This window comes from Lonchura striata, chromosome 1 (genome assembly GCF_046129695.1).
Source record: "Lonchura striata isolate bLonStr1 chromosome 1, bLonStr1.mat, whole genome shotgun sequence".
NCBI classification, from domain to species: Eukaryota; Metazoa; Chordata; class Aves; order Passeriformes; family Estrildidae; genus Lonchura; species Lonchura striata.
The window spans coordinates 152407725-152419869 of record NC_134603.1 but is presented as its reverse complement, the minus strand read 5'-3'; the positions used below and the strand labels follow the sequence as shown (position 1 = coordinate 152419869).

Here is a 12145-nt window from a genome sequence, read left to right as displayed (position 1 = left end):
CGAGGGCAGTGGGTGGCGTCACCCAGCCTGGGCTTTATCATTCTGAAGTTACTTTGTGAAGTAGGAGGACAAGTGCATTTACAGATCCAATACCACTGTGCATCAATCTAGACTTTAAAAGGAAAGAAGCCTTTGATTCTTGTTCTCCAGTAAGCTTGCTTTTATCTGGTATCCTACCACCTGCTGCGTTCTCAGCACAAAATTGCTGTTTATCACTGCCTGCCTCTTGCTGCCAGGTTCATTCATCTTCAGTGCTCTGAAAGCTTTAAGGTTTGCAGCAAAGCAGTAGAGTACAACTGCAGATATTTTCTGATGGTGAACAACTGAACAAGAAGGAAGGTGACCAGTGAAAATAACATCTAGTGCTGTCTTCTGAGATGCTTTTTGTTTAAACACAAAGTGATTTTGAAGTCAAGATTGAATTATTCTGCTTTTCTGCCCCTGTTGAAGTTGCAAACTACTTTAGGGTCTGATTCAAGCACATCAAACTCTGTAGGATCCCCTCTGATATCAGCAGGTTTTGGTCCTGGCTCTCAGCGCACATTCTTCCTTCTTTCCTTTCTACCTTGTAGGAAACTACATGCAGTAGCAGGTACTTGGGCTTTTTAGGATTAAGGTAATGTTACAATATGAGAGGGCCAAGGAGAGATTGATTTTAACAGCTGACTTCTAGATTTGGATAAAACAATATAGAATGTGGTAGAAATGTATCTTCCTGAGAGACACACCTGCAGTGGTACCTGCTGTGATGTGGTCCTGCCACAGCATTTTTATGTTTCTGAGTTGTTTGTACTGGGTCTCCTTTTTCAACTTCTACATTTCCTGAGTGGCCAGAGTGGTTTTTAAGTTTGACAATTTGGATACCATAGTACCAAGAATTGTTGCCTCATGGCATGCTTTTTCAAACACTACTCTGGAACTTCAATGCCTCTGTAGAGTGTCGGATATGTGGTTTGCAACACGTTTCTGCTGGAAGAGACAAAACTGGCCATATTTTGTGCAGAGCCTGCATCAGCAGAATTGAATTCCCATCCTGGGCTGGTTTTGCTGTGATATGCAAGTTTGGAGATATACATATTTATGGATTTTTTTTTTTTTTGCAATCTTTGGTTTAAATGACTGAAACAGCTTCAACAGATGAATCTTTTCTACGTTGCTTCAGAAAAGTGGGAAAAAAAAAAAAAAGATAGATCTCACCACTTCCATCCAGACACCCTGGAGATTGTGATTTGCTATCAGATTGCTGGAAGTCTGCAGTTTTTGGGCTCCTTTAGGATATCTGACAGTCGGTGGATCCCCAGCAGTGGCGGTTGGTTACTGGTATTGCAAGCCAGGTCCAAGCGTTTCCAATTCCTTCCTGTCTGTGGTGATTCAGTCCTTGCCAGTTATCACTGTACTGAGCCAATATAAACTATGAGCTGCCAAGGAAGAGTACAAATGTGTAAACACTTCAGAGCTATCCTGAATTTCATGGATTTCCCCATTTTCTAGATTTCAATTCATTTGCAATAACCTAGTTCTGTTTTAACCTTTCTGGGGGCAGAGAGACTGAGGCAGATGGTCCCAACTACTCAGAAGTAGGAACTGAACCTGAACTTGTGGTTGTAGTTGTGTTTTATGACTTTGCAGATAATTCCTGAGAGCAGGCACATTCTTATCTAAATGGCTGGGGCTTGGATAAAGTTAGTAAGATGACATTTGAGAAGATGGTCCCAAAGTCATTCCTTACAGGGGAGTAGCACAGGCTGTTTGAGCCTGTTTTAGCCCACTGGAAATGTGGGGAATTAATTGGGAAAACATTAAATAAATCAACCATGTAATGAAATAAACTTTAATTCCATTTAAGCTTTCTTCAGATGTAAGGGTCTGATTTCCATCTGGAATTTATAAATGCGGGTTTGATGTGAGATGTGGTGAATACTGTGTGAAGGACTTGTGTTTTTACTGCTGGAATGCTTTTGCTTTGAATGGTATTTCCTTTCCCCTCAAAATGACTGCATGGAAACTTGAGGTAAGATAATATTTGCAAGTTCAAATACAGCACATCACAATAAAATGCTGATGGCACTTGGACAAGTTTCTGTTAGTATTATCTTATTTAAAAGAACTTCTGATTGCTCTTGTGTTTAGAACAATAGATCTTGGGAGACTTCCTGTAATGAGGAGTGAAAGGCAACTTTACTCTGAATCTTTTAGGGAGCTCCTGCAGTTCCTGAGAAAAGCAGAAATGATGGATACTCGCATGGAAAATCTCAAAACAAAAGTCACTTTGGCAAAAAGTGGGTTTCTAGAAGCTTCAAATTGCAGTACTGATGGGGACATTGATCCATCTAGGAATGCTAAAACTTCAAGCATAGCAGGAAGCCAAAATGCCTTTGGGAACAGGAAAAGAACAGGTCAGCACATCTGGAAGAGCTGAATCCTAATGATAGGCTTTTGTTAGTGCTTATTTTAGCCCTGTGATTTCTATGCAACTTTATTTAATGTCACCTTGCAGTTACCCACATTCAGTACTTCAGTGAGCACTAAGTTCCTCTCCTGGAAGTCTCTAACTGAAGTGAGCTGGAAGCTTTCAGCATCTTCTGAGTGATAACTTCAGAGGTGTTTCTCAAATACTGAAATTCTAATGAGAAGTGACTCATTGCACTGCTGGTGTGATGCAGAGGGAACTTGGGACAGTCCTCATATGGATACCTTATACATTGTAAGGAGGGATCTTATGTTGCAGTTAATTCTCCAATTTAACATCCTTAAGCCATGGAGTAACTCTGGCTCCTCTGGCCACAGAGGCAAAGGCTTTTACATTTTGCATTGTCAACAGTTTCAAAAATTTTCAAATCAGTTGTGATCAATACTGTTCTGGTTTTATGTTAAATAGCCCTGGAATTTCAGAGATTTGCCCTCCAAGTCATCAATCTCAAAAATGGCATTTGAGATTTTGATTGCTTGTACTGTGTTTAAATAACAAGTGTGTGTGAATGAAGTTATGAGGAATTGAGTTCCATATTGACTTATAGGCCCATTGCAGGCCTGTAATTCAGCAATACATAAATAGTGTGGTTTGGAGCAGTTCTATGTTAACAGTGTTCCTGTCACTTGGCTTTTTTCTTTTTCTCCAAACAAACTGCCATCCTCTCTTGAATAACTTTGTTGCCAGATCTTTGGTAATGCTCTTCTCTCAACAAACATACTTTATTGCTATGCCTTTATGCTGCTGCTGGTTACAGATTTTGTTTTCTATGCCATTCTTAATTGCATAAAACATGAGGTTACAGCATAATTTTCACATAAAAGAGTGATTTTCCAGGAAATGCAATTACCAGTGAGCACAAAGGGCATCCATGAGCATCCTGGTTTGTGAAAGGTGTTTCAGGTGGGTGATGCAGTGCAGGGTGTGAATCAGTGTCTGTGAGGCTTCCCTGGGATGCTCAGGCTGGTTTGTGGCACGTTCAGAATCATCAGGAACCAGACTGAGGTCCTGTTAAAGCACTGAGCATTTCAGCCATGGAGAATTATCAAATAAAGCATGTTCTGGTAAAAAAAAAAAAATCCAGAATAAAGGGCTGGTAACTCAGGACAGTTAAATGTTTTCAAGAGACTTTTTGTGCACCCGGCATGATTGCTGTGGATGTTACAGGATGCTGCTTGAGGGTCAGTGCAGTTATGTGTAATGTAAATGTAAATACAGCTCTGGCTGGCAGGGCAGGTTTGTACAGCAGCAGGGCTGCTGGAGGAGTGTGGGCAGGCTCTAATGTGACCAGTGGGCTGTAATGGAAAGTGGAATTTTCCTCTCTGCCAGCCAGGGCTGAAAGCTCTGCTGTCCCCAGCAATTGAATGAACTGCTGAATGGCAGTTCATGTACCAGCACTCTGAGCTAACTGTTGATCATTCCTCCTTTATTAGGAAACCCCTCATGCATGACTGCATGGTCTGGTACTTAATAAGTGCCTGGGAATATGAGGGGAAAGAAGGGACAGCCCTTTAATTTGCTCAGGATGTGTTCTTAATAAATTCTGCTTTTGTTTTCTTTTCAGACTTCGGTGTTAGTGCGTTCCTGGCCACTGGTGGTGACATTACCAGGAATAAAGTCAGGAAAACCTTTGTGGGCACACCTTGCTGGATGGCACCAGAAGTTATGGAACAGGTAAATTGTTTTTCCCAGTGTCCTCTGAGCTGATCTGCACCTGGAATTCCCTGTTATCAGCAATTACTATATTTATTTCTAGCTAATATGATAATTTGACATCCTGAAGGGTTTTCTTAAACACAGGATTTTCTTTGACTTGCCTATTGCAGCCAGACTCATGCTGGGGAATGTTAGGTGTTCAGCACATTTTTGCCCCATTGCTTCTCTCCAGGCTGCTGCCTCAGGTGAGGGTGAGACAGCTCACTTGTTGCATAAAGAAGATAAACTTGCCCCTCCCTTTTGCATGAAGATGAGGTAGAATATAAATAGTTTTACATGTGGTAAAAATGCATACACAGCTCAGTAATGTGCTCCTCTGCATCTGCAAACATAAGATTTGGGGTAGTTTGTTGTGATATGTCAGAGTGGGGAGTTAATTCAGTATAATAACATACATTTGACTTCAGGTTTTTAACTTCTCTTGGCTTGTGAAGTATCTAAATGCTGAGGAATGCTTACATCTTCCCCTTCTTCCTCTGCTCTTTTGGCTCACTGAAGGTTGTCATACTTCTTCCCCTTGCATGGAGAAATGCCACTTTCTGTCCACCGCTGCTTCTAGACTAAACTACAAAAGCTTTGTCTTTGTGACTTCTGATGAAGGACACCTGGAAACTTTGTTTAATGTAAAATTGCTGCCCATTTCTGAGTAAGAGTCACAGAGAAAATTACACCACACTCTTACCAAGGCATTTGCAGTAGCTGTCGATGGCATTGATGTACACTGCCACGAGCAATCTGAAAATTATCCCTCATCCCCTTAAAATCAGTTTGACAGAGGCCTGGGTTTCTGAGAGGTGTGCTAAGCAGAAATGTAACTGACTATAAATGGGTTTCCATATTTCTTTTGAAAATTTTTAAACAAAAATATTTAAGGATTTGTTTTATGGAAGTAAATCCATCTTGATACACTTCTCCTTGCTGGTGTTTCCAGTAAAATATTTTGAAGCTTGGGAGGATCTTGAATAAGACCCCCATGTATATCTGTATCTAAAATCAAATGCAGCTAAACACAAGTGCATTTTTTCCAATATCTGAAACTCCCTGAGGAATGGAGATAATTTTGGAGTAGTTTAAATATATTATTGATGAAAGGCTTGTTCAGTGTTTGGCCTTTTCAGTGGCTCCCCGTGGTGGGACTGAGTGGCCAGTGCATTCCAGCACTGCTGCAGCCTCCTCAGAGTGCAGGTCTAACAGGGCAGGAAAATGCCACACATCCCAAGTCAGGGTTGTCTTTGCAAACTTGATTCTGAACTACCTCACTGTCATGTTCAACTCATAAGGCTGAGTTAAAAGTAAATAAAAACAGAGTATTTGGTGCTTCTGAAGCTAGATCAGTGCTGTCCCTTGCTTTTCTGTCCTGTGTGTTGTGCCCAGGCCTCAGCAGCCTGGCCAGTGCTGCTCCAGGCTCTTTGCAGCTGCAGTCTCAGGACAAAAGGAAAAGTACCTTAAGGAGGGAGCTAAAAATGGGAAAGAAAGGTTTCAGTGACAAAGTAAGGGGTGGTTCCCCACAAATGTGTTTCCAAAGGAGGCAAGATTTTTACTGAGTGTAGTACCTCCACCAAGGTTGTACGCATCTAACCAGTTGCAAATATCAAGTTAAAGCAGTATTTGGGGTGCTGATGATGCTGATGTGAAATCCTTCAATGTCCATTAGATGATCTTGCTGCCTTCCAGCAGGTGTCACTCTGAGCCGCTGGATCCGGCGGGGAAGAGGGACAGAGGGCTTGCTCTAAGTTAGCCTTTCACATGTAGATGTTATCGACCACTTCCATCTGGATTACTTCAGCACCATTAAATTCCTTCAGAATGTTAATATGTGATTGCTCAACATCATCTTTTAATGTATGGTCGGTCACTCGACGAATTTATGGCAAAAAAAATTAAATTGATGAGAAAAATAAATGTTGTTGATATAAACTGACAGCAGGGTGGTGACTAATGTATTGGACAGATATCAAGATGAACTACTGCAGTTTTGAGCTTTGTAGCTTTCACTTGCAGGCAGAATTATGTGAAATAATGAAAAAAACCCTCACATTAAACTGTTAAAATCTTGTCAGGAAATGGAGAGATGTGCAGTGTAATGGTGTGCTGCAAGAGTAACTGAAAGATGGAGCTAAGAAATGCCCAGAAGTTATTCTCAAAACCTAAAAATAGTGTGAGAAGACAAAAACCCACCCTTACAGTGTATTTCTTCTTGTCCTGTGCTCTTTTAAGTGTTACTAGATATCTTCTTGTTTATTTAACTGACTTGAAATCTGTTCAAAGTCATGGCATCCATAAACTGAGGCACTTCAAGAAACATTTCAGACTTTTAGGGCTCATGAAAATTGTGCTCACAAAGTGGAAGAAATCAGTGCAGGATATAAATTCCTGTCTCTATAACAAGTCTCAGTCCAACTCTAGTATTAAATGACAAATAGCGCAGGAGGGGTTTTTGTCAGTTTGCCAAGATTCAAGACTATCTTTAAGGTAGCTTGGGGAATGCTTTTTGGTTGCATCACAAGGAGTGTCTTTCTGAAGTTTGTTAGGTTAGCTGAGCACAGTACCTCTGTTAGCTCTGCTCTGATTCAATTTTCATTTTTCCATAGTGTACTGAGAAGAAACACAAACCATCCTAAGCAACCAAAATGCTTTGATTTTTGGAGCTGCTCTTGAAGTTAGTACATAATGTCTCTCCCCTGCAGCGGAGAAAGCAAGTGCCAAAATATTACCTAATGATAATGAGGAAGTAACTGCTTTGGCATATGAAATATTTTTTCCTGTGCAGAAGGGGAAGTAAATGCTATAAATTTTCCTGAACAAGCCTGTGTTTAATGTCAAGTGCAGAAGCTACTGATAATTAGTGGAGGGAAACATTAGTCTGCAGGCAGGAATGAGGGGCTTTTACTGGGCTGGTGCGTCATGAAGTTCCAGGATAAAGCATATTTGCAGTCAGGTTGATTAAAAGTGTAGTGAGGCGGGTGTCCCAAGGGGTAGCAGACCATCTATTAACTGTGAGAGTTTTATTGCACTGTGCAATGACTCGTTGTGTCTGTGTGTAGAAGTCAGAGCCTTTATGTTCTGCAGTGGAGTTTATGGCAGAGCAGTCCTGATTGTACAGTGCACAGCCATGATTTTCACCAGACTGTGACTTTTGCAGCACCTCCTGGAAGGTATGAGGAGCTGAGGGGAGAGAATGGAGGAAGTGTTGTTTCCATCTCTGTAGTGCTGGTCTTTCCAAATTTGTAGGGAAGGGATGGTAGTGTAGGACAGCAAGAGTCACATGATAACATCCTCTCATATTTTTCAGGTCAGAGGATATGATTTCAAGGCAGACATCTGGAGCTTTGGGATCACTGCTATTGAACTGGCCACCGGAGCAGCTCCTTACCATAAATACCCGCCCATGAAGGTGAGCACATCTCCAGATATTTGTGGAAGATAAGGGATCACTGTGTTCTGTGGATGTTCTCAAGAATTTGGCTAGCATGTTGCACAGAAGAGTTTGTCCTCTCAACTAAGTACGTTGCATAGAAGAGTTTGTCCTTTCAACCTGCACTTGTGGATCACGATGTTCTTGGATGCATCGAGTCACCTTTTAAAAATACGCCACTTCATCAGCATTATCTGAAACTTCAGTTTTTATTTACATCCTCAGTACCACCATTCTTAAGGATAGTGGTGTGTGTTTTAAACCTCTGAAGTCAGCAGATGTTTTTAGGGTTATAAATAATGATCCAGAATGCCTTATGGGCACCCAGTGACACTTGGCTAGCCATTCTTTCTCTTGCACTGATAATGCCTGTCAGACATTCTCTTGATACCTCTCCTGTTATCAGTTATCTGAAAGAATGTTTAATTTTGTTTAACACTGACAATCCTGTCAATCAGTGATCCAGTTCAAAGTACCACATCACTATGAAAGTGTGGTATTGTCAACAATAGTGTTTTATTAAGGTTGAAATGAAAGAAATGTTCCAATTTAAACTGTGACACACCAAAATTATTTTTTCAAATATCTTGAGCCGTAGATCACCTTATAAGTTTGGCTAACTCTCTGTTTCCTGACTCTTGAACCAGGAGCTGCTTCTAACATGCTGCTCTTTCAGGGGGATGAAGCGTCTCAAAGTTAAGGGTTGACACCCATCAGCTGTGGTCTGAAGAATCCTGTCCTTCTACTGAACTTTGAGATCGTTTTCCTTATCTCCTTTGTGATATCTGATGAGACCTTGTCTTGATCATAAAACTTTAAGCCCCTTTGGCCCATGCTCTCGAAGGCCACTTTGGTTCCCCTCCTGGGACATCTGGTCCTTTGGATCAAACACAAACATGTGGAGAGCCTGTTCTACCCCCAAGGCTCATGGTTAGAGCAGTGACCTGGGGTATGAGGCCTGTGGATGTCAGGTCCCTCCATTGTTGGCATTGGGAGAGTGATGTTTTACACAGGCAGATAGTGATAGGACAAAGGGGAGTAGCTGTAAACTGAAAGACAGATTTAGATTAGATGTGAGTAAGGAATTCTTTACTATGAGGGTGGTTAGGCACTGGAACATGTTACCCAGAGAAGCTGTGGATGCACCATCCCAGGAGGTGTTCAAGTCTAGACTGTGTGGGAATTGGAGCAGCCCGAGCTAGTGGAAGGTGTCCCTGTGCATGGCAGGGGGATTGGAATTAAATGAGCTTTAAGGCCCCTTCCAACCCAAACCATTCAGTGACACTGTGGGGAAACTCCCATTTTTTCAGTCTTATCTGCTGAAGTGCTGTGGGAGTTGGGCATCACTTCTTCAGGGCCTGGAGTGCTTCCCCTTCCACACCACAATCACAATGGCATTTGGAAATCCAGCTACTCCTAACTCAGAACAGGCACATCCATACCAAATGGATGGATTTTGCACAGGTTTAACTTTTGTGGAACAGAATTACTTTTAAGAATTGTCATCTATGTGCAGGGACTGTTGAGAGGCTCACTAGTTCAGAAATGCCATTAAATTTCCTACAATATCAGTGGCTGTGCCAGAGCAAAGGGCAGTTAAGGGGAAAATGCTGCTGATTTAGATGCTGCTGGTTTCACTGATATTTCCTTCTGGGTTGTGATTATTGGTATCATTTTACAGCAGCTTCTGCAAATATTACTTCAGTTTATTGTGGTTTGAATGCATGGGATGAAGCCTTGAATACCAACATCACCTATTTAGTATCTATAGCACCTACTCAGTGCTGTCATATGCTAGACAGAATTGAGTCCCCAGTTCTGTGAGGTTTGGGTTTCAGTCATGCAGCCTGCAAGAAGACTTCTCTGTTTTATTTATTGAATGTAATTTTATTGCATGGCAGATTAATTTTGTTATGCAGCAAAATTACTCATGCATTAAGTGACCCTTCAAGGTGTGGGGAAGAAAGCAGAGAATTCTGTCATGGGCTGTGTAATTTCAGCTAGATTGATGGGCTTTTGCTGCCCTAAGCAATATAGCTGTTGAAAGCTATTTAAATGTGGTATGTGCTGTTTCCTTTTCTAAAAATAGATATTCATCTGTATGTAGGTGACAAGTGGAAATGGAAATGAGTACTTTTCTTCCTTTCCTTCAGAATATTTAAGTGATATGAGGGAAAGAACCAGTTTGGCTTGATAGCTTCTTATGTGAGGAGTGTCTTCACCTGCTGTCACATTGGTACATGGAAATGAACTCACGTATTTTTTTATGTTGCCTCTCTGTCTTTAATTTGATTTCTAGCTAAGAAATACCTCAGGGAGGCACATTGAATCAAAAGCTTTGCAGAACTGCTCATCTCGAATGAGGAAAACTGGTAGAAGTTCTTCTCTGCTTGCAGTTTTAATCCCACAAAACAAACCTGAAAGCACATTCCAGCCTTGTGTTTGGCCCACAGACTGCAGTGTGGGCCAAGAGATGGGATGGAAAGCAATAACTTAATTGGGTCTTTGTTGTTAACACATCCTTGTTGACTCAGATGCTTGATGAAAGTGCTTGTCTAAAATACATTTTTTCCAAGATTTGTCTCTGACAAAACCCAAGGAAAATCTCATTGCCAATAATTATTTCAGGTTTTAATGCTGACACTACAAAATGATCCTCCATCTTTGGAAACTGGTGTGCAAGATAAGGAGATGCTGAAGAAATATGGGAAATCATTTAGGAAGATGATTTCATTGTGCCTACAAAAAGACCCTGAAAAAAGGTAAGAATCAATCACACCAAAATAAATTAAAACAAACAAGCAAACAGCAACAACAACAACAAAAAAAACCCTAACTCACAAACATCATTATGTTCCCTATTTTTTGAAATTGGTTTACTCTATGTCCCTCCAAACTTTCAGTCACAAGGAACACAGCAATCTTGCTGGGTGGCAAAAAATTCTCTTGGCTGTCTTTATTTTTATGGATAAATGTCTGGCACTGTGCCTGGCCAGGGCACACATTTTCCATTTGAGTTAATGAGAGTGCATCCCAGTCCACTGCCTGGGTAGGGCCATTCTCCCTTGGCCACCTCCAGCAGGTGACTTCAGTTCATGTTTTGTTCCCAGTCAAAACTGCTTTGTGTTTACAAATCAGAAATTACAGGTTGGGGAATATGTGTTTACTTGCAAAACTACATAAATAAACTTTTTAAAAATTTAGCAGTGCAGAGAAGGCTTTCAGTGTAGTTTTGACTTGTTTAATTGTATGTAATACTTGGTTTGGATGGGAAATCAGGGAAAATACTGACAAATTTTACCAACATGTTTTCATCAATACAGATTGCTTAAGTGACCTGATGACACTTTCAGTCTTTCTTAAACAGTATCATGACTACTCAGTGACGTAGGAAATATTACCAAGGGGATGCTGTGTGTGCTGTGCCATTTTTTAATACCTCTTAGGTTGTTTTTTTTTTTCCTCCTCAGTAAGCAGACTTAATTTTGGAAAGGAAAATGTGCTTTCATAAAATAATAATAATGAAGACACTTTCCAGTTCCCTCTTGTGTCAGATCCAGGAACACAAGCTTCTCACGCACTGTGCAATGAGTCTCTCTCTTCTAACAAGCATTACACTTGAAATGCATAATGAATCCAGTGGAGTGCTTGATAAAAGTTGAAAGCTGGGGTTTTTTTCCCCAGCATGACATTTTTTTCTCCTTTCTAAAGCATATCCTATCCTTGCAGGTTAGGATGTGTGCTGATCAGGTTATACATAATCACTGAATTCATCACAGTGAGTCAAGCACTTCTGACAGCCACTGGCATTGTCTTGACTGTGGAAGCAGGAGGTTGGCATGTTGAAGAATTTAGTGCAATTCCTTTTTCATTATTTTAGGGGCTCCCTTGCTCTGAGGTGGATGCCTTTTGTTGGAGTACTCTGTGATGAATTAAACCCTGTGATGAAATAAATCCTGTGATGAATGGCCTTTGCAAGTCACTGATTAAACTCTGTTACTATTTAAGCACTGTTTGCAGTGTGGAAAATGCTGTAAGCTGCTCCTTTCTCATGCAGGCTTGAGTCTTTAGCAAATTCCTCCTAAACTGACCAAGGGATGTCTCTCACTTTCCAGTATTTATTCTGAAGTCTGACTTAAAGGGGAAGATAGTTTATACTTGTTCATGTTCTTTTAGACCAAGATTGATCATTCTGCCTATGTTTAATACAATTAATTGCACACATTTAATCATGTATCTCTGAAATAACTGTTACTTGCATAGGGTGAGTACTGCACTCCAGTGATGATTCTGTGATTTCCATTTTGAGCAAATGTTTTCTGTGATTCTGTTGTTATCTAAGAGTCTCAAGTTCAGCATCAAAATGGGAGCAAATTCTCCCCACCAGTCCCAAGTTATTAATTGCTTTTGAACAGAATAGGCCTTGTTCAGAATACACTGATTAATTTAAAAGATTGCTGGTGTAAAATTTACTTGGAATACATTAATTTTAGGGGAATTATACAGGAGAAGCTGATGCCTTCACAAGATGCCAACAAGCTGCA

At 40.7% G+C, this 12145-nt stretch overlaps 1 protein-coding gene across 2 annotated transcripts in view; it reads left to right on the top strand.

The window, feature by feature from the left end:
• The window catches only part of OXSR1 (oxidative stress responsive kinase 1), an 87326-nt gene that overhangs the window by 58476 nt on the left and 16705 nt on the right, over positions 1–12145 (top strand). For both annotated transcript variants that reach the window (XM_077789521.1, XM_021555329.3), the window contains 3 exons: positions 4035–4144; positions 7479–7580; positions 10230–10363. In XM_077789521.1, the coding sequence (XP_077645647.1) occupies positions 4035–4144; positions 7479–7580; positions 10230–10363 (346 nt within the window). The remainder of the gene's footprint in view (positions 1–4034; positions 4145–7478; positions 7581–10229; positions 10364–12145) is intronic.